Source organism: Cavia porcellus, unplaced genomic scaffold (assembly GCF_034190915.1).
Source record: "Cavia porcellus strain 051 isolate PalLab524CR breed Dunkin Hartley unplaced genomic scaffold, mCavPor4.1 scaffold_19, whole genome shotgun sequence".
Lineage (NCBI taxonomy): Eukaryota > Metazoa > Chordata > Mammalia > Rodentia > Caviidae > Cavia > Cavia porcellus.
The window spans coordinates 67,192,173-67,218,944 of record NW_026947502.1 but is presented as its reverse complement, the minus strand read 5'-3'; the positions used below and the strand labels follow the sequence as shown (position 1 = coordinate 67,218,944).

At 46.6% G+C, this 26,772-nt stretch overlaps 1 protein-coding gene and 1 non-coding gene across 2 annotated transcripts in view; one reads left to right on the top strand and one right to left on the bottom strand.

The window, feature by feature from the left end:
- Cacna1c (calcium voltage-gated channel subunit alpha1 C) overlaps positions 1-26,772 on the bottom strand; it is a gene marked incomplete at its 5' end in the record, with an annotated part of 685,364 nt that overhangs the window by 104,193 nt on the left and 554,399 nt on the right. Inside the window, 7 exon segments of the mRNA NM_001172923.1 lie at positions 7,398-7,467; positions 7,787-7,907; positions 8,607-8,721; positions 10,595-10,715; positions 11,594-11,801; positions 23,640-23,865; positions 24,797-24,957. Of these exon segments, the coding sequence (NP_001166394.1) occupies positions 7,398-7,467; positions 7,787-7,907; positions 8,607-8,721; positions 10,595-10,715; positions 11,594-11,801; positions 23,640-23,865; positions 24,797-24,957 (1,022 nt within the window).
- On the top strand, positions 20,193-20,329 carry LOC111755187 (small nucleolar RNA SNORA2/SNORA34 family). Its single transcript, XR_002789769.1, has one exon. It is a non-coding gene; the product is annotated as a small nucleolar RNA SNORA2/SNORA34 family (small nucleolar RNA).

Below are 26,772 nucleotides of genomic sequence, written 5' to 3'. Positions count from 1 at the left end.
TAAACTTGGTAATATCTAGCATAACAGAATAGAGGAAAATCAGTCAAAACAAGATGGTGAGAGCAATACAGAGTCTCAAATCAAGTTAATAGGAAAGCAAAGTAGGTTACTATAATATATCCTGCTATTATTTATTTATTTTTCCCTTAATTAAAAGGATAAAAATGAAAAAGTAGATAATAAAAAGGAGATTGAGATAAAAAAGAGGGCATAACAACAAAACAGTGCAGGTCAAAACACAGCCATTTAAGCAAAATAGTGTTTCACCACAAGATAATCTCGATACAATAGTAGTTACCATAGTGTCTCTTCCCTTAAAATCTTTGGGTATAACTTCGTATACTGTAGCATCAAATATATCAAGACAATGTAAAACCATTCAAGAGAATGACAGTATTACAAGGTATTTAGAATCAACTAACAGAAAATGAACAATGGTTTCTGTATAATCTCCTTGTCTATAAAAGTTTTTGTTTATATTATCACATATAATGAAATCCAATAAGATACAACACGTTAAAACTGATGGAGACAGAAGAACAAAAGCTTGATGGGACTTCAAAACAAGAGGATTTAAAATCAGCACTACTTATTATGATATATTGTTTTCTCCAAAATGGCTGTTCCTACCATCCAACCTTCTATGCCTCATTTCTGCTGAGCTTTTTTTCTGTCACTAGTTGTCAGTTTTTCCTCTTCATTTCGCTTTCTGCTCCATTCATTGTGGGCCCTCTGCCACTGTTTCTGGAATCTTGGTATTTTTCGTTTTTAGAATATCCTGCAGCAATCTCTGTAGAGTTGAACTGGTGGTTGCAAATTCCCCTAGTTCCTCTTTATCCTGGAAGCACCTTGTTTTTCCATCAATTTCTAGGGACAGTTGTGCAGGATATATCAATCTTGGCTGGAGGTTATTATCTTTCAAAGCTTGAATTATTGCGCCCCACGCTCTTCGTGATTTGATGGTTTGTGCCGAGAAGTCTGCTGTAATTCTGATGGGTGTTCCCTTGTAAGTGATCTGTTTCTTGTCTTTGACGGCTTTTAATATTCTGTTCTTATATTGGATTTCTGGAATTTTGATTATTATATGCCTGGGTGTAGCTCTGTTTGGGTTGTAGGTGGCTGGGGTCCTGTATGCCTCATACATCTGAGTATCTTTACCTTTTGCTAAACTAGGGAAATTCTCCTGGATTATTTCTGTGAATAGCTTTTGTAGTTCATTTGTTTGAGTCCCTACTTTTTCTTTTATGTTCTTAATTCTTAAGTTATAGATCCTCTTGTCATCTTCTAGTCTTTGTATTATTGCTGTTTGTTTTCTTGTTATTTTTAAGAAGTTTTTCATTTCATGCTCCCACCTTACAAATCTGTCCTCCAGTTCTGATAATCTATCCTTAGTTTCTTTCAAGCTGTTATGCCAGCTTTCAATAGAGTTTTTAATTTCCTGGTAATCTCTGTGAACCTGCTTCACGTATTCTATGTTTTCTCTATTTTCTCCATCAAACAATTCTCCCCTTTTTTTCTGTTCTTCCATTCCACCATCTGTTTTTTCTTGGGCGGTGCTCAGCATTTCTCTAACTATTCTACTTATTTCTTGCTTTATTTCATCAAATACTTCATTTTTGAGCTCATCTATGAGGCTCCAGAGATACCACTTTATGTCTATAGGTGCCGTGTCTGATATTGCATGTTTTCTGTCTTCATTCTCTTTTGCATTTACCTTTCCTGCATCAGTGTTCTCAGGATTGGGGACTGAGGACCCTTTCTTGTTGCTCCCTCTTCCCATACTTTTTGTTCCTTCCATACAAGCGTATGTAGGAGGCCCAGTTTTTTTTTTTCCTCTTTGTCTGTTACAGTTTGTTTGAATCTGCCGTCTAGGTGTTCCCGCCCACTGCAGTGTACTAGGGAGACACAGACCTGGGCAGCCTCTCCTGGGCCCGCCCCTCCAGGTCAACCTACTGAATGCTTCACTGCTAGGGTGCACCACCAGGTGCAGGGACCTGATTTGGGCTAGCCTACTGGATCTTAGTCTGCAGCATCACCAGGCCAAGTGCTCCTGTCACTCCCGCTTGAGAGGGGAATATGCCACTAAAGTCACTGCAGGGCCCTGTTCTGGCTAGTCTGCTCATTCCCAGAATGTCCCCTGTTGGAGCCTCCAGGTCTATGAAAGGGTCCCCATTTCTCTCACTTACTGCAAGTCGATGCAGGGCTCCCTGCCAGTCCTGCTCTCAATGCCATTTGGTTCGCTGATTCCAGCTCTCAGAGCTTTTGTGCGCCTCTCTCCCTGCCGTGCAGATTGGGATGCAGTAGCGGCAGCAGGAAATTCAAATCGCGGCTCCCGATGGCGCGGGATCCAGCTTCCACACTGAGATTTTATCTGTTCCTGTTATAGCATCAGGATTGCATTTCCAGTTGGTTTCTCTCAGCTTACTTTGTTCCTGGGTCGGCAAGGTACATCTCCCCTCGCGTAGGACTCCTCACAAGGCACCGCTCCTGGATTCTAAGCTGGTAATCTCAGAGAGCCTCCATGGCTGCTGTTATTTGTCCGCCATGTTCTCCCGGAAGCCACCCCGCTACATCTTGACTGGAGACATTAAGCCTCTTGAACTGTGAGAAAATCTACTCCTATTGTTGTAAACCCCTTCTCTAGTGGATGGTAATGTGCTATGGCAGCCCCAGGAAACAGACAGCTCAGTTTAGTTTTTCCTTCTCTCAGCTCTTCATCTCCTCCGCAGAGCTCATGAGGACCCCACCATGGACAGCATCCTTCACCTAGCTCTTTGGAGAGCTGGGCTCCTGGGAATAACCGTCCTACGAATCCCAGCAGCACCTCTGATCTTCCTGCTTCACTGGGTACTGGGCTCACAGCGCCTCAGATGCCTATTTTCAATGTGTCTGTCTTGTCTCTCTATGCTCTGCAAACCCCGGAAGGAGGAGCTGTGCTAGGCACACAAAATCCCTTGTGTCTGACAAGGATTAATTCTACACCTTCTACAGAAAGGTCATACAGACCCTTCTCAAAAGAGAAGGGTCATGTGGAGATTAATCTGTCTGAAAAAAGTAGAGTTACAGAAAGCGTTTCCCACAGTGCCAGCACGCCTCTGTGCTCTCCTTCCTTCTGATTAAAATGAATGGGAGTGGGGTGCTGGGGTGTGGCCCAGTGCTTGCCTAGCATGCCCAAGCCCTGGGTTCATCCTTTGCACCTAAAACCAAAGCAAAGCAAAGCAAAGCAAAGCAAAGCAAAACCTCAAAACACCCACAGCCACATGGTGCACATGGAAAAGTGACTGCACAGAAAGCAGTTCTTTACCAAGCAAGAGTGCTTAGGGACCAAAAGACAGCAGAACACAAGCAGAAAACATACTCTTTCCAAGGTCATGACAACTGACCAGTAAGGTGAATTAATATTTTCAATGGAAGATGCACAAAGAACAAAAAAAATCACGTGCTGGCCAAAATTGGAAGCTTTAAGACATTTAGACTTTCATAAAAGACATTTTCTATGAAGAGTAGAATTATTAAAGCAAGAGTTAGCCTAAATCATGGTGCAGTATTTAACAGTGAAATTTAACTGGGAAAGATCTTGTATTTCTACCCAGCTGTTTGTGTTTTTTTTTCAGTTTGCTGTAAGGAAGCCAACATTTTCTTGTTCATGATAATTTGATAACAGATCATTTTGTACTTATTTTAACTGTGTGTGTTTACAGAAAACCGTATTTACTAGCTTTGTGCTATTGTGGGTTCTAAGGAACCATTTTCCATGCTTGTCTCTGCCAGCTGCCTCACTGTTCATGAAATTCTATATTGATTTCCATTTGTGGGGACACGCATGTTAGCTGCTCCATCAGACACTCATAATGCTCAAGAAGAAACAATGTCTGAGGACAAACTCAGATTCACAAAAGGACAGAAATCTGGCAGCAGGTGGTGCCCACGAGGTGTGATGGATAAGGAGAGGCCTGGGGAGGAGGACAGAAGGATGGAGGATGATCAGGAGGACAGTGTCGAGGCACCTTGCTTTCCTGCTTAGAGGCCTGGCTGGGGCTCCCTCTTAGGCTTCTGTATGACAGAGTGCAGCAATGGTCAGCTGCCAAGAGCTGCAAAAGCAGGAAGGGCTGTGGTGGAGGGACAGTGGTGGACTGGGCTTTTAGCCTTTCACCATTCAAAACAGAAGCAGCAGGAAGGAGAGCCTGACAGAGTGGAGGGATCAGCAGAGGTGTCTGTAGGAACTTCTGTTACACTGGGTACTAAGGCTCGGGGACCACCTGCAGAGGAAGAGGGAAGGCAGGGGCGGGGGGAGGTACTGTTGGAAGCCGGGCTGATCTGGCCTCTGAGGGGTCGAGGGATGGGCAGCCACCTGCTTTAGGAGCATACAGTCCTCGAACACCTCGTGCGTAGAAGATGGAAATATGTTGAACAAACAGGGTTCTTAGGGACCAGCTTGAAAGACTGTGGGGTTCATGGTGGGATGAGGGTAGGGCGGCCTCCACTATCCATGGGCCAAATGCCTCAAAATCCTCACGGTGGGGATCTGGACTGACTCCCAAAGGCCCCTGTGGTGAAAGCATGGCCCTCAGCACATGGTGCTGTGGGGAACACTGGAAACTTTAGGAGGTGGGGTTTGGCCCAGAAGGGGGACTGTGGGCCTTCCAGTTTTCCAATTCCTGGCTTCCATTAGGTGAGCAGCTTCACACATCTCCAGCTGGCCACAGGATAAAACATGTGAAATTGTGGGCCAAAACAAACATTTCCTTCCTATAAGCTAGTGTCTCAGACATTCTGTCACAGCAACGGAGAGCCAAGAGAACAGGTTAAACCATGGTCAGGACCAAGAGAAATGAAGGCAGGAATCTGCAGGGGTTACAGAAGGTGGCTCCATGACCAGGAAAGAGAATAAGCTCCAAAAAGCCAAGCTCCGAAACAGGCTCCAAAAAGAGGAATTAGCAGAATGTGGGAACAGCTTTTCAGTTCCAAACCATAAGCATCCCAAGAATCCTCAGAGCCACCAGACGGTGACATGCTGGGTCAACAGACATGTCGGTAACAATCCACACACTGAAAATGTCCTTGCTAATTAGTTTTTTGTCCTTGATTTTCACTCTTTGATTTCATTAGAGCAATGAAGAAGAGAAAAGCCAGGATTCCGTTTAGAGCAACAGAACTTGAGACTATTGTCACAGATGCAGGAGGTGTGTCACCCGTCACCATGTGGAATGCACTGCTCCAGGCCTGATAGCATCTGGGCGGGTGTGGGAAAGACCTTCAGGTCCAGATGTGTCCCCGCTGTGTGCAGGGACACTGCATCCTAGAGACCAGGCCAGCCTGGGACAGGCTCTCCTTAGGGCCCAGGGGAATTTGTTCTATGGCTTTCTTTTTGAACTTTTAAAACATGCAAAAGGATAGCACATTGGACCTCTCTATACTGGGTTTCAACATCTATTGCTGTTTTGCTCATTATGTTCCCGTTATTTCCTCTGCCCCCGTTCTTGGGGGTTGTTGGAATATTTTAAAAGCAGCTTCTGTATATTTTAGACTCCAGCCATGAATACTTCAGCATCTTAAAAGCAGAATTTACTATCATACCATTTACTATCATACCAATACGATTAACAGACACCCCTCAAAATCACTCAGTTCCTAGTCCATACCCACTTTTTCCTCAGTTACCTAAAAGGAGTCATTCTAAAATTGATTTTGTTTATTCAGGACACAGACAAGGTTCCCCATTGCATTCAGTCAGTATTGCTGGAGAATCTTTGAAATTCTGTGACAGCTTCACCCCGAAGGGTTTTAAGATTTCAAAAGGTTCCATCTCAACCTGGAAATTCTCTGCTTGTTTTGTGTCTAAGCCCCAGGATACCAAGTCCTTCTCCTGCAGTGGGGAGAGAAGTGAGGCCCAAAATCACTGAAGCTGCTTTCAGAGACAACAGAAGATAATCCTGGTGTCCTCACCAACGCAGTGAGGATCAGCAGAGGGAAAGCAACAAGGAAATGTCAGCTCTGCTCAGGACTGAAGAAGGGTTTCAGCTGCCTAACTTGGTCACCAACACCAAGAGGAAAGGTTAGTAAGATCCACAGTCCCTTGGGGGGGGGTGTGACTCCCAGGTCAAAGCTGGTGATGAATCTGTCACTCTGGGTTGGAGGAGGGTAGAGTCAATAATCCCACAAGGCAAGAAGCCAAAGCAAGTGGGAGACACATATCCTGGGGGGCGGGGAACGACCAGGTCTCTGACACTGAAACCTCTGAGAGCATCCTGCCTGGCAGTTCATCAGCTAGGTGCACAAGAAGCCGAGGCTGGTGAGAGCTCTTTATGAGCAGAGCCCTGAAAGCATTTTATGGAGCAACAAGCAGGAAATCTGTGGTGGCAGCTGTTCTTGTATTTGGCAACGCCTCCTGAGCAGGGCAAGGTAGATTTGGGACTGTGCAGTATTATTGGGCAAGCACAACGCTGCAACATATGCCACACAGTGGTACCTTGATTCATGAACTTAATTTGTTCTGCAGTTTTGGAAAACATGTCTCTGTTTGAGTTTGTGTGGGAAAGATGGCCATGGTTGAGTTTGTCACCCGATATGGAGTTTGCAAATAAAAATAAACTTTTGCCAAACACTTCTGTTTGCAAACCGAATTGTTTGCAAACAAAAGCATTCATGAACGGAGGTATCTCTGTACTAGGAGATTGTGTTAGTTAACCATGATCTTACAACATGTGAGACAGTACAACCTCAAATGCACGTAAAACTCAAGGTTGAAAGAGCACTAAGTGGAAATAAAGAGAGGTCAGTCAGCAAGTACTAAAGCTTGCCTAGGTAGAAGGACCAAGTTCTGCCATTTTATAGGACAGAATGAATGGGAGGGGACCACAGTTCCTCACTCAGTAAACATCTTATGAAGAAAGAGAAGTGAGGAGTTTGACAGCCCCAAACACAAAGTAGTGACAAGGAGATGAGAATGTTAATGCCCTTGATTTGATCAGCATGCACTGTGTACTGAAGTATCACACTGAGCCCCAAAATATTGTATGATAATTAGTACGTATCAGTTAAAAATATTAAAAATGGCTAAGGAGATGGAAACGTTGCCCAGACTTGATCATTATACACCGTACTCATGTATCACACAGTGCCTCTTACATTTTATACTTAACTAACAATTAAAACAATTAAAAAATTTTAAACAGCACTGCTCAGATGTAATCTTCTTTAACCAGGTAGTATCATGAGGAATCTGAAAAAAAGTTTTCCCTTTGGTGGTGGCTGGCGAGGTTTAAATGTAGAAATGGGAAGTGCAGGTAACTACAGCGGGAACGAGGCCCAGTGACCCCTCATGCCTGGGTATTTCCGCAGGGCAGCAGGGCAAAGGCCTCTACCCCTCGCCTCCCAGTCTCAAGGGCAAGTGGTACCTGCAGCATCGGGGTTGGGGTAGGGACTCTTGTCCTCATTTTCATTGGGCTGGAGGTCATCCATGTTGATCTAGGCAGCCGAGGAGAGAAGAGGAAGAACGCAGTCAGGTCTGGGCGATAGGTTCAGGGGCCCAGAGCGGCCTTGAAGTCACACTACTCAGTAGCTGGGCTCAGAGCTACAATGGTCACCCTGCACAACCCCTCGAGGTCATCAGTAGAAGGCTGGGACTTAGCCAAGTCATCTTCCCTTCCTTTCCCTGTCTGCCCGCCCCACATCCCCAGCCTCTGTCTCCACCGAGTGTCTGTCCATCCTCTTTCCTTGGATGGTGAACCAGCCAACCCCGGTCCTGCTTCCTCAGTGGTGGTCCTGGAAGGGGACAGCTACTCACCTTGGTGGTGGGTGGGGACTCTCCATCAGCGGTAATGGATTTCAGCTCGATTTTCTCCTCTTTAGTCTCCTCCACTGCTGGCTTCTCCACCACCTCCTGTTTCTTTTCTGGGCTGGCAGTCCTGGCCGGTCAGTGGGAGAAAAAACAGAAATGGATGTTCACTGGAGTGAGAGGGGACAGTGTAGAGGAGAACTGCCTCCAGTCTGTAGCAGGGAGGGAGAGTAGACCCCCAGGGGCTCCACCTACTGTCCTTTGCCTGGTCACAGTACATGCACAGCTTAACCCCAAGTGCCTGGGCTGGGCCTTGATTGGCCTCTTCCAGTTCCTCAGCTGAATCAGGCCTTGAGTGTGACTATGGCTCTGGGTCTCATTTGGTTTGGTTCTTGGGGTGGGGGGGGACTCTGCCTGGGAGCCAGCAGAGGTGTGAGCTGGGGCTAGATGATGAGAGAAACATGATTTAGGGGCGTTTCTTGCACTCCCAGTGCTGGAGAGGGTGCCTAACGCTAAGGAAGCATTACTCTTTAGGCTGGAACTGGGTTCCCCTCTGAAGCTCGCCTTCCTTCTCTCCCCACAGCTTCTCTGCTTAGAGGGGAGCCTCCTCCTTCCTAGATGGGTGCAACACCCTTGCAGGGATGATCAGTCACAGATGGGCCCGGTTTCAGAGCAATGCCTGGGCGTTAGGAGAGAGCCTGAAGCTACTGTGGGAAGACCCGAGCCGTGTTCTCTCAGGAGAGATGGCCTCCGGAGCTTGGTGCCAAGTCTCTCTCCACCAGTGGGGACGGCATTCCAGAACTGGACCCAGGTGAGCTTAGAGGGTTACCTGGCCAGCTTTTTTCTCTCCTTCTCTTCTTCTTCCTCCTTTTGGGCAGAAGTGAGGCTCTCAGCATCAGCCAGGTTGTCCACAGCAATGGCCAAGAACACATTCAGTAGGATATCTGTTTGTGTCCATTCTTAAAGAAAATGACCTTGGCCCTGGGGTGTCTGATGGGCACAGTGGGCAGGGAAGGTGTAGGACATGGAGAGATTGAATTCCCCAGCAGAGACTCACTTTGAAGTTCAGAGTCCAACAGCGTCCCTCCCCCTTCTTTCCCCATTACTCTGCCCACCCCCTAAAGTTTTCTGAGTGGCAGAGACCAGGCTAGCTTGTAGTCTGGAGCATGCAGGGTGAAGCAGTGAGCTCTGCCTTGCTCTTTAATTGTTGGATTTTATTATTGGTTTCCCCACTGAGATGACTGCCTGTAATTGACATTACACACAACATTGTCTTAAGCAGAATGCAAAAACCTCTTAGGAGCTGTTCATGTAACTGGGCACTGAGAGGGTGGCATGGTATTGCTGCCAACCCAATGTGAACCACATGTACAAAGGCTCCTGCAGGGTCTGGCTGCAGTGGGCAATGCTTCTCTCCTGGCAGAGCCAATCGTTTGCCAGTTCTCCCTTCCCTACCTCCCCACCTACAGAAACACAGTGGGTCAGAGAATTACAGAACGGAGAAGGTACAGCTAGAGGGGACTTCAAGTTTGTTAAGTGTAACCCCTACCCTGGGTACCCAGAAATTCACACCATTTCTCATGCAGGGAAGGAGAAGCCCAGGCCAGGCAGGGCGTGCGAAAGGAGGCCTTGGAACACGGTAGGAGCTTTGGATACATTTTCTACTCAAACTCACAGTGACCCTGAAGTAGTAGTTATTATTCTTCTGTTGCAATCATGCACCCTTTATCCAAAATACTTGGAACCAGAAATAATCAGACTTCACATGTTTTTCAGATTTTTAGACTATTTACACACACACACACACACATGCACACACACTCTGAGCTATCTTAGGGATGGGACCCACTTCTAAAGACAAAACTCATTTATGTTTCCTATATACCTTATATTTTGAAGGCCATTTTCTACAATATTTTAAATAATCTATGCATCAAACCAATATTTATGGTGTGGAATTTTTCACATGTTGTGTTATGTCGTCGCTCAAATGTTTCAGATTTTGGAGCATTTCAGATTTTGGATTGAGGATGCTTGAAGTGAATCACATTTCCCAGACGCTAGGATAGTTAGCCTTTAATTTGTTGGCGGTCACCCAGCCAGTAAAATGGAAAGCCCTGTTTGTAGGCTTCAATCTGTGTGTTCTGAACCACCATAAACTGGGATTTAATGCAGGAGCTTTGAGCCAGAGCTCTCTCTGCCGTACTGCCCAGCCCCTGGACAGGCTCTTACGAAGTTAGAGGGATGGGGGGGAAAAGTACATGGGCTTGAGACCCTTCGGGGTCTGGATCAGAAAGAATCTCTTAGGTCAGCTTGTTGATCCATCTAGCTCTCCTTGTGACTAAAGTCTCAGAAAATAGCTTCCAGAGGAGGCACACTGACCAAAATGCAAGAAGAGATGAAGGACATTTCAAGGATGATGGTTCAGTCCTCCTTCCCTCTAGATGCCACAGCCCCAGGTCACCAGGGCCCCATCTCCAGCTGTGCTGTCTATAATGAGTGGTTGTGCATGCCACAACACCAGGGGGCGCCATTCACCTAGATTATGATCAGAACGCACCTCCTGGAGTCAGGCAGCAGTGTGCTTCGATTAGAGAACTTGAATATACCACTTCATCTATGCCAAAGTTACAAGTTCCCACTCCAGGCCACCCACAGCTGAGTGGCTCTAAGCTGGGCCATGCTTCCTCTCCATGACAGCCTCCCTGGCTTGCCTGGGGGCCCCAGGGGCCAGGCCCTCCAGGAACACCTTTTCTGGCCTTGTTTAGCAGGCTGAATGTAGGGGCATCAGGGGGTGGGGGCAGCAGCAAAGGATACAATTTCCACAGATGAAGAGGATGATGAAGTAAATACAGACTAACATCCCTGGAAAAGAGGGGCCGCCATAAGCCATGATCCCATCATACATCACCGAATTCCAGTCCTCCCCGGTCAGGATCTGAATGACACATTCCCACCAATAAGGGACACAGCGTTAGACCAACAGCAAACCCAAAAGTCCCCTGCCCTGCCCCACTGCGTTAACAGAAATGCCCCAAATCTCCTTGCCGCTACTGTCCCTCCTCCTGGGTCCTGATTCTCTTTCCTGAAGGTTACAGGGTGTTGACCCTGGCACCCCAGACAAAGTGTGTGGCCACTGGCAAGTATCTGAATAGCTGAAAAGGCTCTCTGGTCAAAATACCTCCTACTATCCACATGCAGGGCCTGGTAGGACCAGCCTTCCTTGTGGGGAGGCATCAGGGGCCCTGACAATTATGAATGTGTTCCTGGGGACAGTAATATGCCTCTCCAGTTTTTCTCACACATCAGTCATTTGGGGTGCTGTCTTTAAACTTTAGCAACATCCACAAAGTATTCAATTTTCTCTACACATCGGTCTATGTTAGCTTTGTCAAAAACCAAAATACCTATGCAATCTACTTCATAGGTTATGTACAGCTTTTTCCAAGGCAAGCATGGTGGGAAAGACAGAGCCCCATGATGTACCCCACCTCCCCTGTTCTGCTTGGGGCTTTCACATAGAATTTACTTGACTAACAGGTTTCATAGCTAAGAAAGCATTTTTGAACTACTCAGTAATTTTTTTTCGCAACAGATGTCCTACTTGGGGTTCTACAGGGGCTTAGGGAGAGGGAACCTACAAAAACAGCTGAGACTCCCCAAGACATGGACCCTCCAGGGCTGGTCCAGGCTGGCCTTGTGCCCAGGAAACGGGTGATACTTCCCATCCTTTTCAAGGCTCCTTCTTCCTCCCCACCACCTTCACCACTGAACCACCCTTGTCTGGTTGGAAGCCCAGCAGAGAAGAGTTCCTACCTGAAACACAGTTAGAAGGGACTGGGGGAAGTTATCAAACGTGCTCCTCCGGGTTTGCATCTCATCAAAGTTGAACTTCCCTCCAAAGAGCTGCATCCCCAACAGGGAGAAGATGATGATAAAGAGGAAGAGGAGCAGGAGCAGGGAGGCAATGGAGCGCACAGAGTTCAGCAAGGATGCCACTAGGTTGCTTAAGGAGTTCCAGTACCTGAGGACCAAACAAGGGCGGTCAGTCTTCTTCCCTCAGCCTCCCTTCCCTCCGTCTGTATCCTTGCACCCACTGTGAGTTCTAAGGTGCAGCTCTGCTCTCGTTGCCTCTCTCCTTCCTAGGGGCAAGGTGTTGGTATGAACTGGACTGGTGGTGGTGTGAGCTAGAGTGTGAAGCTTGTAAATGCAGTCCCAGGATCAGTTATGTGTAAGGATGATGGGCAGAGAGGGGATGAAGGTTTGGGAGCCTGACTACTGATTCGGCTCTGCAAGCTGCCGGCTGTGTTACCTTTGGTTAATGCCACCTATCTTTCCTCTTTTTTGCATTCTTATCTGAAAAAATTATAGATAACAGCAGCATCCACTTGATTACGCTACTGGGATGACTGCATGAGATAACTTGGCCCCATGTCACCCTATATATAGTTCCTGGCACACAGCTGATAAGTTTAGTCATTACTGTCATTATCACTATTGGTCTTTATACAGAAAAAAACAAAAACAAAAACAAAAAACAAACCTTTTCTTCTCAAGAACTCCAGTGTGGGCCCAGCCCAGCAGCAGCTGTCCAGCAGAGGTAGATGTTAGATTTCCCATGGGTAAGAGAGATACAAGGCTTAGTGAAAGTTCCCAAGCTCACCCTGTCATCAGAACTAGTGTTTAGAAAGTGATCCCTTTGGAAATTCCGATTCAGTAGTGGTAGTTGGGTGGCCAGATTTCTGAATTTTTAACAAGCATTTCACAGAACTCTGATGGGCAAGTGAGTCTGAGAAATCCTGGATTACATCAAACCCAAGACCTTCCCTGGGGATGGCTCAAAGCAAGTGTTCTCCGGGAGTGAGGTGGGAAGCTCTGTCCTGGGCAGAGGTGCACTTTTGGTAGGGTCTTTGCACAAAGGCCCCTGCTCCCATTGTCTCTGAGCCTCATAAATACAGAAGCCCTGCATGGTACCCTGCGGGAAATCGCTCTCTCTCGGAAAAGTGGGAGGGGGAACCTATGACTGACTACTGACTGTGGTGTGGGCACCTGTGTGATGACTACTTTGGGGATCAGGAAATACCATGTAGTAAAAGGGACCAGTCCCCCACGGGAGCAAGTGAAGGAGCAAAAGACCTCCCTTCTCTACCACTGGCTGCCTGTCCTCCGGCTACTGTTCTGTTTCCCTCTGCCTCAGAGATTCCCAGCACATCGCCAGTCCCCACAAGGGAGCTGCTTTTGCTGCTCAAGTGGACAGCAAAGTACTGCCCCCAACACGCCCCACAGCTGCCCCACCCCGTCATAGTTCCACATTAAGGTAAGCAGATGGGACAGCAGTTTGGGAGTAAACACGAACTTCTTCCCAACCTGGAGCCTTTAATGTTCTTTTCTCCTTTTACCACCCTAGCCTTTCCCACCTCTCCTTGCCTGCCAGCCGCCCCTTCTGTTTGCAGAATATTCATAGACATTTATTTGCATCTGCTCTATAAATGCTTTTAAGCACTTCACTTTTGAGACAGTCTTGTTGCACCAAAGTAGGCCATGAGTTTAGGAGGGCAGAGACCAGGGCACATTCTCCTATCTTGCCCCTCAAATAAACTCTGTGCAACTGGGGTATGGCTTCAGCTCGACATGGGTACAGTCATCTTGAACTGTAACCGCCATGAATGACCCAGAGTAACCCTACTCTGTTTTTCCTGCAGTTTCCCAGAAAACTACAAAACTCCCAAGCCATTAGAGTGGCACGTGGGGCTTTACAACTGGAACCTGGTTGCAGGCATGTGCACGGATCTTTCATATTAACTTAAGATAAACCAGGTACATTCCAATCAGAATGAAGTCACTTCTCTCCTAACCCAAAATATACCTCCCATTCTGACCCAAATCTCAGGGGTCCAACTAGTCTCATGCTTTGGTTAATAAGCTCCCTAACAGTCTTGGAATCTGTTTGCTTCCTTCAGTCTCCCGGAACCGTGGGGCTGGTCCTCCTGCACTAGGACTGGGCTGTTCTGGAACACCCAGCATGTGTGATAAGCTCAGCAGTTAGAAGTTGTGGTGATCACTTAAACAAAAAGAGAACTCTGAAGCTGTAGGACACTTTGCTTACGTGTAAAGCAATTTTCTCAAGTCTGCTGGGTGGTTTCTCTGGTCCTAATGCTGATTCTCAGGTTACCTTAGAACTATGAAATCATCCTTGCTGGCCTGGGGCTTATACAGCCTGTCTTAGAAATTGTCATCAAACTGGTATTTAAAGTATACTGAAAACAGGACTATTTATCCTTACAGAAGGGAGAGTTCTGAGTGTGGATTGGGGCCTCCGTCTTCTAACAGATCTTCAATACGCTCAACTGTCGTGGAATATTCTGGAAAAGTCTTAATGGCTGTGGAAGGTCAGAGCCTTAATTTTCATTGGCTATCCAGACATGGGATAAATAACTCACCCCACACTTCTAACTGAGGTTTTTTAGCACAGCTATGAGGACCCTACAGGGAGCCAGATGAGAAGACCTTGACTCCAGAGAGAAAGCCACACATGTGGAAAGAAGTTTTGGAGAGGAAAACTTGCAAAGTTTCCATGGGTGGGAGAGACTCTGCCTGACTCAGGGCCCTTACAGTGCCCGGGGCGCCAGGGAAGGGGAGGCTAAGGTGGAGAATCAGACTGAGTCATCCAGGAGAAGAGAACACATCCGGAGAGGACGCTGGAGAGGTCACCTGGGGTGACAGCGTCTCGTCAAGAGTCTGGCCACAGGGCAGACCCTGCCTGAAAGTGGGAACTCTGTTCCTGAGGACCATCCTGGGCACCTCTGGGCTCCCACGGATGGTGGATGGCGGTTGACAACGTTGCCACTGTCACTGAGTCTGTATCACCAGCTTCTCTTTCTTTCTTTCTTTCTCTTCCTTCCCTTTCTTTCTTTCTTTCTTTCTTTCTTTCTTTCTTTCTTTCTTCCTTCCTTCCTTCCTTCCTTCCTTCCTTCCTTCCTTCCTTCCTTCTTCTTTTTGAGATGGGATCTTACTGTGTAGCCCAGGCTGACCTCAAACTCATGGTGATCCTCCTGCCTCAGTCTCCTGAGTGCCGGGATTAAGGCATACACCACCCATGGCCATTTTATCTGGATTTCTGAGCTAGCCTCTTTACCTGGCAGCCCTGGCTTACCTGGGCTCTCTCTAGAAATGCTCTGTTACAGCATGAGCGACATCAAGCCCAAGTGTGACTCCGTCATCTGATCACTTCTCCTGCTCCTCACCAAGGCCTGGTAGTCTCTACCGCAGCAGCCCACCCCTGTGCTTGCCCTCCCTTGTTCACGGTAGCCACCCCTGCCTCCTGGGGCTCCTCCAGCTTTCAGGTGTCCCGTGTTCTGGCCTTGCTGTTTCTGCCACCGTCTGCAGGGCTCACGCCTGCAGCCTTCTGACCTTCATTTCCCTCACTTCTACTCCAGCCCCCTATCCTACTTCTATTTATGTTGCTCATCACCATCTGACACGTATTTATGTCTTTGGGTAGTGTCTCTTTCCCAACAGTATGTAAAGTCCATGGGAGAAGGAATTGATTTGTTTTATTTATATCCCCAGTGTTTTGAGCCATGTTTTGCCTAGATGTGGTGATCATCAAATACTTTGTTGGGTAAATGGATGGACTCTGTTGTAAGCATGACACATTTGTACTCATTGGAGGGAAAGGCAAGGGACCCCAGAGTCACAGAGAGGCTTCGGTGTATGTGTGTGTGGTGGGGCGGAGGGTGGTGGGCCCTGGGGAGGGAGAGCTTTTATACCTGTATCTCTGGGATACAGAGTGGCCTTGTGGTGAGCACCGGCTCTCTGCCTTTTCCTGTACATCTTTCCTATAGGGGCAGCTTCCCTAAGCCCATTACATAGCCAGGTCCTGTGTCGAATTAGCATAGATAATTTACCCTGCACAAAGTGGGGTTGCCATGGCTTTGAGAAGCATTTCTGGAAGAACTCTGTGACCACATGTGGGGAAGAACTCCCATCCTGGTAGCTTGATACCAACAGCCCAGGGTGAAGGCCACGTGCTACCTTAGAGGAGGAAATGACTCCAGCCAGCAGCAGGGAACGCTAGCCTGCCCTCCACCAACAGGCAGCTGGTTGTGAGGAGACCGCAGTGGACCGGTGATGTGGCTGAGACTAAGGCACTGCCAAAAGAAGCCTGCGCCAAGGAGCACTGTTGAGGCTCAGGGGAGGAGAGCTGAAATTCTAGGCCTGGAGTAGCTTAGTCAGTAGCCAGTGACAGATAACAAAGCTTCATGATTGTGGATCTAGTTGAGATCTGTAGATGCCCAGGTGGCTTGGTGGTGGCAGGGCGACATAGAAGGCTATTTAGGACTGGGGACATGGCTTGGTGGTACAGCACCTGCCTAGCAAGAGTGAGGTCCTGAGTTCAATCCCCGAACAACAACAACAAAAAATAGTGCTAGTTAGACACCGTAGCTGAAAGCCCTCAGATCTGCAGACTCCTGCTTAGTGAAGACCTGAGTCTCAGTGGCTACTATCGCCCTGGCCTGAAGATGCCACAATGACCTCATGTCCTGGAGTCATCCTCTTCTTTAGAAAGATAAGTTGGTGATAAACCATGGAGGCAAATGCTCTCACTGAGGCTTTTATTCTAATCGACCAAAAGTAAGAAATATATACACTCACACACCAAAATGGAAGAGCTTTGGAGAAAGGTGGGAAGAAGCAGGATGAATACGTGATTTCTTGGGCCACAGAGCTCACACAGAACCTGAGGACACCTTGTGGTTCTTTCCAGAACGATGTCACGTTCGTCCCTAAATGCAGTTTGATGTGGTGCCTGGAGGGGCTCCACTAGCACCCCGTCCTCTATCACCTTCCTTGTCTGCTCTGCTGGCACTCACGGCATCTTATCCGGAACACAAGCCTTGGCCTGCTCTGCTCCCCATCAGCCCAGATCACTGCTTGCTCTTTAAACTGCGGTGCCCTTCAAGGCATTCAGTTTGATCAAGTTCTCTGCACACAGAGTCTCCCCTCCTCTGCCTCTGGGTTTGGGGCTCTGTAGAATTCTTTTTCCACTTCTACAATATCAAGTGACCGAAGTTTTCCTTGAACTAGAATTTTCATTTCATCAACTTTCTGCTTCAAAGAGCTCAGCCTGGGCTTTTCCCTTTATTCTGGTACAGAGCCATGAGCTTGCTATAAATAAAAGATCTTCAGAACAACAGCGTCAATGGTTTTGTATGCTTTGCACTGTACCTTCCTTCCCAGAAAGAGAGGGTCAGAACTAAATTTATACCTGTCCCAAAAATCTTCACGCGAGGGGGCTCTTAGTTTTGGTGGCAAATGATCTATTGTTGGAAGAGTATTTATAAAGCGACTTGCATGTGGTAAGTCTGTGGTGGGGGGCTCCATTCGAGGGAAGAGCATGAGGAAGGGTGAGATGGGGAGGGAGGGAGGTTCACTGCAGGGGAAGAGCAGAAGGGCAAGTAGAGAGGGCCTGAGGGGTTAAAAAGAGGAAAACCAGCAGGGGCTTGGAGGGACCCTGGTACATTTAAAAACCAATTGTATAGAAAATGAGATAAAATTAGTAAGCCCAAATCACATCCAAATGTAATCTATCTTCTCCCTCCCTACTGAAAGGTGTGCAAGACTGAGCTGACAAAGAGTAGACTAGATATCGGATCTTGGCAATGCATAAGGCCCATAGAGACCCAAAGCAGGAGAAAGAGCCCAATCTGTCATGTGTCGGGGTCCTGTGTTACAGAAGACGAGAATTTGACCTTGTGCATGCCTTACTGTCCTCACTGAGGGCGAAATCTTGTTTTCTTTAGTCTTTATGTAATTTTTCACTCACAGCACTATGAATGCTCAGTGATCAATTGACTTACGGTCTAGCACAGGGTACCTGGTCTTTTTTTTTTTTGCTAGATGATGCTCACACACACAATATATTTCGTCGTACACACACAATATATTTCCAAAGATGCCCTCACAGTTTAGATTTTGGCAAAACACAAAAAAAATGTAAGCATGCTCATCATTCATTTTCATCCCAGTGATAAAGCAGGGGACTTCTGCTCCCTCAGACAACATGGCTGGATTGTAAATTTACCTCATTCTCTCCCATCCATAAAAGACTCTGGGAATACAAGTGGCAAAGGGTAATGATATTATAAGCATAATGTTTGTTAATTAATTAAACTATTAATATTTTAAGAAACTAGTCACAAATTTTGATACTTTGGCTCTTGGTAACATCACTGCTTGCTAGACAGTGTTCAACTCCTTGCACACACCAGAGTCATGACCTGGCTGCACACAACTGTTGGTGGATCAGAGTTTCCAACTCTTGGTCCCTGAGCCCTGGGGTGAGGGAAGAGCGGCTTAGTCATACAAAAGGGGATCCATAAATCCAAATATATGCCAAGTACTATATGCTGTTTATATAAACAGCCTATCTTGCATTTACAGGTTCATTCATAAAATTCATATGAGCTTAAAACTTTTGCTGAATTAATAGCAGCTCTTTCACATTTTCTTAGTCAAGAACTATCAAAAGTATAATTGTTAACTGCTAGGCAGGAACTGCTAGGGTTAAGCACCTGTGTTTGCAGGGATGAGGGGAGAGAAGTTGCTGAATCTCTTCAAGTTGTCTTTTGGTTTCAGAAAAATCCCTCCAGACAAGACCAGCAAACAACTGGTAGAAATAAGCTCAAATCACCCACTCTCCTGAGTGACCTAGTATAAATTTTGCTCGCGATAGTCTTATTATACCGCTAAATTCTCCCTACACCCAGCTGGTTACATCATCATATTTAAACCTACAAGCATGAAAAAGCATGATTTCCAACTGTGCACGTGCAAGAATGGGCCTGACAAGTATCACCAGCACGCACATGTGGGAATGTCACTAATAAAAATCCCTTTCTTCCTTTGTTCCAGAAGAGACACTGTGTGGGGAGTTACCCCCAGTGCTCCCTTTACTTGCTGCAAGTGGCAAACCTCCCTTCACTCTTTTATCTCCTGGCTCTGCTTGTTGGCTTTGCAAACACCAAAGGGTAAACGCACTGTTTGGTTCTATAATTTAGAGAAGACAGTGGCGAGGTAAGGATCAAATTTTTAGATTAAAAAAATTTTTAGATTCATACAGAAGGTCATAAGACAAAAAAATGGACAAACAATGGCAATAGCAAAGCAGGCCAGTAGTTCTCAAAGTGAAGGCATGGACCACTATCAGGGACTTTCCAGGAACTTCTAGCCAGTCTCCAGAGGTCCTTAGTGAGCTCTCTAAGGAGCTCCACCGAGTTCAAGAGTCACAATCATGGTTCAGACCATCCTACAGAAAATGCTCCTCCACCATTAGAATAGTAGTAATACAATGCAAAGGGTTCAGCAAGGAATTTTAGAAGAAGGAGAAACACATTTGTTCAATGGCAGAAACACACAGCCATCTTAAGGCTCAGCTTAAGGGACCACAGAGTCTGTAGCCAACCCATATTTGGGGTGTTTCCTTGGTCCTGGAGTGTCTGTGCTCACCGGCCCAGGGTTGGAGGTAAGGCTCAGAGAGAAAGGGGGAGCTCCCTGCTGCAGTGAGTCTCTTCAGCTGCAGAGGGCTTGGAGACTTGAGAAGAGGAAGATGCCGGCCTTTGCCCAAGTACCTTCCCATTAGACAGCGCACTTGCTCTGTTTGTAGATGTTCCTACGAGTCTGAAAGTTCTACCAGTCCTTGGGGAGGGAGCATGAGAAGCTCTCTGATAAAGCCAGACTTGAAAACTGGTTCCTTGGCAATATTTTTACATTAGGGACAGATAAATTAATGACTGAAGAGAGTCTCTTCAAGATGCTATAACAGTATTTAGTAACAAGATTTCTTTTCGTTAGGAACCTAAAAAAACAAAACCCCAAACACATGGATTTTTGAGAATTAGTAAAGAAGCATTGAAAACGTCAAATTAAAAATAGCTTTCATTAGACCCAAGGAGTAGCAAGGGGATCTGGCAATTATCAAACGACAAGAACCAGCATTCCAAAATCATTTAGGCCCTGACTTGGAATACAGACTCGGAAATGGGTCAGCTGCAGTCCAAGTATGCTCAGGAGCATTCAGAGGCAGAGAACTGGACTTTGGTCTCCCCTGAGCAGCTTGTGTGACCTCAGGCAAGTGACTTGACCCTCTAAGCCTCAGTTTCTCATCTTCAAAATGGAAATACTAATAACAATAGTAGCACCCTACCCTCATCCCCGTATGGTGAATATTAATCAAGCTGACTGCTAGCTCTTGGGTCACCTATCTGGCACACATTCATGCTAATGATTATTATTAGTATTTCTACTACTTTTGTTATAAAACAATATTTTGATAGTACCAAGATATATAGATAGTTTGGAAGAACACTTCTGAGGAGAAAGGGTGTTAAATGTGTGAATTTAAATTCTGCATGTCATGGCCCTGAATCAAGGCCAGTAGTTTTCTGAAGCTTTTGGTTTCAAGCAGGAGCCTGAAGTGGTATCTTTCTATGGTCTGTTGGCTGTTTCAGAACTTTAGAAATGTAACAGTCAATTCATTACAAAGAAACAGCTTGCCCCCTAGTGAGCCAGCCACTCCAGGCCCAGAGAAAGAAAGGCCACACCTCCTGAGAGCCTGCCACTGTGGGCCAGGGGAGAGGATGCTACACTCTCTGTGTTCCACCACCAAGGGGGCGGGGACACATCAATGAGCAGCCAGCCTGTACCTCTCCACCACCTCAGGAATTTTAGATAGGGTGACCCAGGTGCCTACCCCAACCCCTGCACTATGGGATGGGCAGCCAATGCAGGAAACACCAGGACTCAACAACTGGCTGATTCACAGATACACAGGGAAATGTAGACGAAGGAGCAAGGAGCAATCTCAGACCTCCAGCCCACCCAGAGCACGTCCTGGAGACACAGACACAAACGAAGTTAAAAGTCACACACCTGAAATTTTTGAAACGATAGCAACTGAAGTAAAAAGACAACTTAATTCTTAAAAAAAATTCCACATGTCCTTCAAGCCCCTCAACACATTCTCAAGGAAACGGGCTTTTCCCTTGGGAGGCTGCAGCTTGCATAGCTCCCTCCAGGTGTTTCTCACTCTTTCTAAGTTGACCATAACTCACATTAAGAAATGCACATTACAGTGCCAATCAGACAGTACGGCAAAGATTTTTATGAGCAATGCTTGTATTCTTAGGAGGCTCTCTGATGTTTTCTCATTTTGTTTCACTTTTTCCCCATTAAAATATGATAGCTGTGATAAGAAAGAGTGGTATTTTGTCATTTGCAGCAACACAGATAGAACTGGAGGGCATTATTTTAAGTGAAATAAGCCAGGCACAGAAAGGCAAGTACCACATGTTCTCACTCAGATGCGGAAGCAAAAAATTGATCTCAAAGAAGCAGAGCATAGAATAGGGATTACCAGAGCCTGTGAAGCGGGCAGGGGAGGGAGGGATGGAGAAAGGACAGTTAATGGGTACAGGGTAAAGTGTGATAGGAGGAATGACTCCTAATGTCCTGTAGCCCAGTTCAGCTACAGCTGACAACAAATAATTGAATAATTCAGAATAGCTAGTAAAGAGGATTTTTAATGTTTCCACCCAACACAAAGAAATGATAAATGTCTGGGGTCCAATGTCCAGTAAGTACCAATCACCCTAACCTGATGATTGTGCATTGTGTACATGTACTGAAATGCCACACTGTACCCCATAAATATGTAAAATCACTATGTGTCAGTTAATAAAACAAACGATGAGTATAAATGATAGTCGTGGGAATGTCCTAAAGTTGGAATCCTTATATTGCACATCACTGATGTCTTTGAAAAACAGCTTGACAGTTCCTCAAAATCTTAAACAGTTACCAAGTGACCTAGAAATTCCATATGTAGGAATAGATTCAAGAGAAATGAGAACACACAGCTATTCAGTTTCATAGCATGAGTTTCCTAGCAGCATTACCTATAGTAGCTAAAAGACGGCAACACCCATAATAGCCAGCACTGATGAATGAAGACAGTGTGACAGAGGGGAGCCTGCAATTTCCTTTAGGAGGGATGAAAATGTTGCAAAGCCTAAAATGTGGAGATGGAGAATGTGCAAGACTCGGAATACACAAAATGAAGCAAAACAAAACAAAGACAACAAAAAACAAAAACCCAGAGTTGAACACTTTAAAGAAGATGAAAGTGTGCTGTCTGAATTATATCTCTGCAACACTGTTTAAAATGACATTTGCAACCCTAAAAATTGTTTTCATTCTCCTATTTGGGTCACAACACAGTTGAAAACTGGCCTGGGTCAGACGGCCCACTTCTCTGTCCCGTCCATCCTCTCCACGAGAACCACTGCTTGCCCCGCGGACTTCAGGGAGCTGCAGTCCCTGGCAGGCAATGACAGGCGGAGGGCAGGGAGTGTGGAAGGGGACGGAAGCCATCTGAGCTACAGGTCACCAATTGCAGTTACATTTACAGCAGCTCCTCCTGGACAGGAGACTCTTCTTCCTAGCTTCCTAATGTTTGTGGCGGTCAATGAGAACAAAAAGCCCTGGTAAGATTTCTGGGGGGAGCTTTTCTCTCTATTAAAAAAAAGTGTTAAAAATGCATATGGTGTAAATATTTGTAACTGTTTTTACATGTGCAGATCAGTGGGATGCAATGACTCCAATGCTGAATAATCATCACCACCACCACCTGTCTCAGAACTCTCATCTTGCACAGCTAAACTCCATCCATGAAATAAATCCCTTTCCCTGCCCCAAACTCCTGCAACCATCACTGTACATTAGGATTTTGACCACTTCAAGTACCTACACTAAATGAAAGCATACGGCATTTGTCTCTTTGTGACCTAGTTATTTTATCTGGCAGAATATCCTCGAAGTTCGCCTTTATTGCAGCATGTGGGAACGTTCCCTTCCTTTTGAGGCTGAGTTATATTCCTCACATGTGTGCAGCATCTTTACCCCTTCTTTCATCAGGGGACGCCTGGGTGGCTTCTTACTTCTGGTTGTTGTGAATAACGCTGCTGTCAACATGGGTGTGCAAATATCCTGCAGGATCCTGCTTTCAATCCTTTGGAATATGTATTGAGGTGTGGCCTTGCTGGATCATACAGTAATTCTATCTAGGACTCTGAGAGCACAGGCAGAAGGCCATGTGTGATTTATTCCCCTTCCTTTTTTTTTTTTTTTTTTTTTTTGTACTAGGAATTGAACTCAGGACCTTGCGCTTACGAGGCAGGTGCTATGCCACTGAGCTACATCCCCAGGCACAATTCTATTTTAAATATCCTGGGGAACCACCATACTGTTGTTTCACCCAGTAGCTAGGCTGCTTCACATCTTTACCAACAATGAACAAGGGTCCAATTTCTCCTTTTCTTTCCCTATATTTACTAAATGCTGTTTTAGAAAAATAGTATCCATCCTAACGGTGTGTCTAAGAGACTCCTGGGTATAAAGAGGCTGCTCAGTAGTGGGTGCCTTCTTTTGCCCCTCCTCTTTTTCTCCCAATTTGACACTGATGGCTTCATCTCTAGAAGTCATCTTGTGACCCTGAGTGGATTCAACACCACAGCTGGGGCAGCAGAGGACAGAAAGAGACTGAGTCCCTGACACTTTCTTGAAGTGCTTTGCCGCCTGCTTCGGGACCTATGGGACTGAGTAAGTCCCTCACTTGCTTAAACCACTGGGCCTAGTCCTTGTGTAAGAAGCTAGGTGCCACTTCATGAACCAGTGCTCCCCCTGCTGCCTATGACCCTTCTGGAAATACCAGCTACTCTCTCACCCAGAGCTGTCCACTCCTCTGCCTTCCTAAAGAACTTCTCTCATGGAGTCCATCTCCAAAGGGGCCAGAGAAGCCACATACCTTGTGATTTTAAATATCCTCAGGAGCCGGACACATCTCAGCACAGAGATGCCTAAGGGAGACATGATCTTGGTCTCCACCAGGATGGTCTCCAGGATGCCCCCACACACGATGAAGCAGTCGAAGCGGTTGAAGAGGGACACGAAGTAGGCCTGCAGGCCCAGACTGTACATCTTCAGGAGCATCTCCGCAGTAAAAAGGGCCAGGAGAGCTTTATTGGCTGTGTCTGGCAGGTGTCAGGGAGCAGTAGGGTCCAACCAGGGGTGCAGAGGGGCACAGAGGAGGAGGAGAAGAAAACAGTAATTATCATGTCTGGGGTCCCACTCCTCCCTCCCATACACCCTTCCCTCCACTCTTTCCAGAATGAACTAGGGCCAAACCAACAAGAAAGGGACGGCCGATGACATTCCCAATAAACACCTGCCCCTGTCAAAGGCTTTGCTTGCATTATCCTTTCCACTCCTCACAGTAGTTCTGTGATGACTGGTACTGTTCTCGTTAAGCCCAGTTTTCAGAGACGAGGATGGAGGCTTACAGAGGGCAGGAATGGGCCCAAGCCAACCAGCCAAAAGCTGACCAGGCTGTCCCAGTCTGATCTTTTAACCACTGGACTAAGTGCTTCCCAGGGCTCTGGAATGCAGATCTAAAGGGCTATGTCTGATGGACTCCCTGGGAAGGGTACTGAGGCCTAGTAGTTGGTCTCTTTCAAGTGACCCAGGATAGGGAGCTGAGTCCGAACCAGCCTTTGAGGAAAGCTCTCTGTACTCGCACTATCTTCCTCTTGCCTGCCATTTTGCTCATCTTATCCTCAAATATCTTGGGTGAGGTCAAGTTGAGGTTGAGGAACTGAAGGTCCATTCTGGGAAGCTGGCAGCCAACGTCTGAGGTAGCCAAACAAGCTTCAGCTTGTGCCTTTGACACCAAGGCCCAACAGTGACCGTGGGGACAGGCAGATAGTATGGGCCCAGCTCTGTCTGCTTGTAACAAGGCCGTGTGGGATTGTAAGCTGCCAGCACCTTGGAGCTGCCAACATGCACCTGCCAAGAGCCACGGCACAGGCTGCCTTGCCATCAACCTTCTGGCCAGTGGTATTTCCTTCCAGGAGACCCAGGTGGGGGAGCAAGCGTAGACAGGCCAGAGCCAGGGCTACCGCTCACCTTGCACTTCTGTGAGCCAGTGGGGCTGGTTGTAATGTTCGGAGGCAATAGTGAGCGTGTTGAGGAACACCAGGAAGATCACCAGCCAGTAGAAGACATTGGACTTGACGGCAGCCCGGCACTTCCTTCTGCAGAACCGGTTCCATCTGCGCCAGTAGCGGCTGGGAAGGGACCGGGAGAGAAGGATGGGGCGGGCTGGGAGATGCAGATTTCTACCAGTGTAGGACACAGCCCACGACTTCTTCTCACCCCAAAGTGACCTGGTCTAACTAGAGCAGCTCAGCCTGGTGGTGAAGAGATCAGATTTCCATTGGGCTAACCAGGGTCTCTCACACCTGATTGTGCGGACTGTGTATGTCCCTGGACTTTTCTAAGACTTTTTCCCTCCTCTGTGAAATAGGAATGAGCCAACTGTATGGGGCTGTTGTGGGCAACGATACAATGCATCTGGTAGAAAGTTGAAGGTGCCTGATACATGGAACTATTTTATTTTCCAAAATGGTATTGTTAAAAATAATACTGTCTCAAAGGCAATTAGAAATGGTGGTGGTGGTGATGGTGATAAGACTTGTAAATCATTGGTAATGAAACAGATTCGGCCAGTGCCGTCTCAGTCGCTTCTCATGACTTGTCCAGAATTAATTTTTTAAATGACTCTGCCTTGCACGTGTGATTCTGATTTTGCAGAGGAGGAAAAATGAAGGGCTCTGGAGATGAGAAGCCTGACCAGAGTGGCAGAGCCACCACAGCTTCTCCACAGCTCATCTCTGGCCTCTTAGTCTCACCACGCTGCAAAAAGGGCTGACCTGGAGCAGAGGAACTTTGCTTCTATGGGGTCACAGTCTTTCCAGAATCTGGTAATGTTTAGATCCTTTTTTATTTTTTTAGAACACGTTCACATACTGACATGGAAATTCATGCACTACACAGCCCCTTGAAGTTCCTTCATGGTCCATGTCTTGTTCCCACAGTCTCTTTGGGATTTCTGTCAGTGGTTCACAAACATAGCTATATACAGAATTACCTGGGGAAGGTTTAAAAATCATCACCTGTATCCCCTGCCCTTTGCCAGCACCCAAACTCTAACACTGAAGCAATTAAATTCAATTCTCTGGAGGCTCTTTAAACACTCTACAAATACCACCACTCACATTTGTATAAGTTCCTTAGCTGATTCTAATGTGGAACTATGCTTGAGGAGCATTAAACTGGACATCCTAGAGAAATATTCTCATTTTATGATTCTATAATAGAAGGGTTCATTGTATTATGGTTGATACATTATGGCAACTTGACAAGTTCAGAAATTTAACTGAGAGACTCAGCAGGGAGCCAGAATCCTTACTTTGTAAATATCCTCATCCTGTGCAAGAGGAGGGCACAGAGAGTTTGTGAGCTCTGCCTTTGCCCTGGGGGATGAGGGTGACCTCTGTGCAATATGAGAGAGAAACAGAGGCTTGCTATTCTCCCTTTTTTTTTTTTTTTTTTGCTGTGGCTGCTTTTGCTGGCCACTGCCTTGAAGGGCTGCCTCTCAGCCGCGCCACCCTGCCGTAGGGCTAGCTGATTATGGACTGAAACCTCCACAAACAGTGAGCTAAATAAACCTTTCTTTCCTTAATTTTGGGTGTTGGGTATTTTGTCCCAGCAATGAGAGAAGTAACCAAGACACACAGCTTGTCCCTAATTTTATCCTCTTCATTCAGAGTAAACATGGCAACACCTTACACTGCACGAAGGAAGGAAGGAAGAGGATGAGGAGAGAGGCTGAGGAGAGCCATGCTGAGGACTTAGCAGGCCTGACAGGATCAGATTTGCTTTCAGGAAACCAACTTGCAACAGATCCAACACACTGTCAAGTTCTAGATCACAGATGGCATGAGGAAGCCTCTTCCAGTTGTCTGGGTTAGAGGTGATGAAGGAGGGAGTTTTATTAATAGAAAAGAAGATGCTGAGTTGACAGCAGTTTCGGAGGCAGA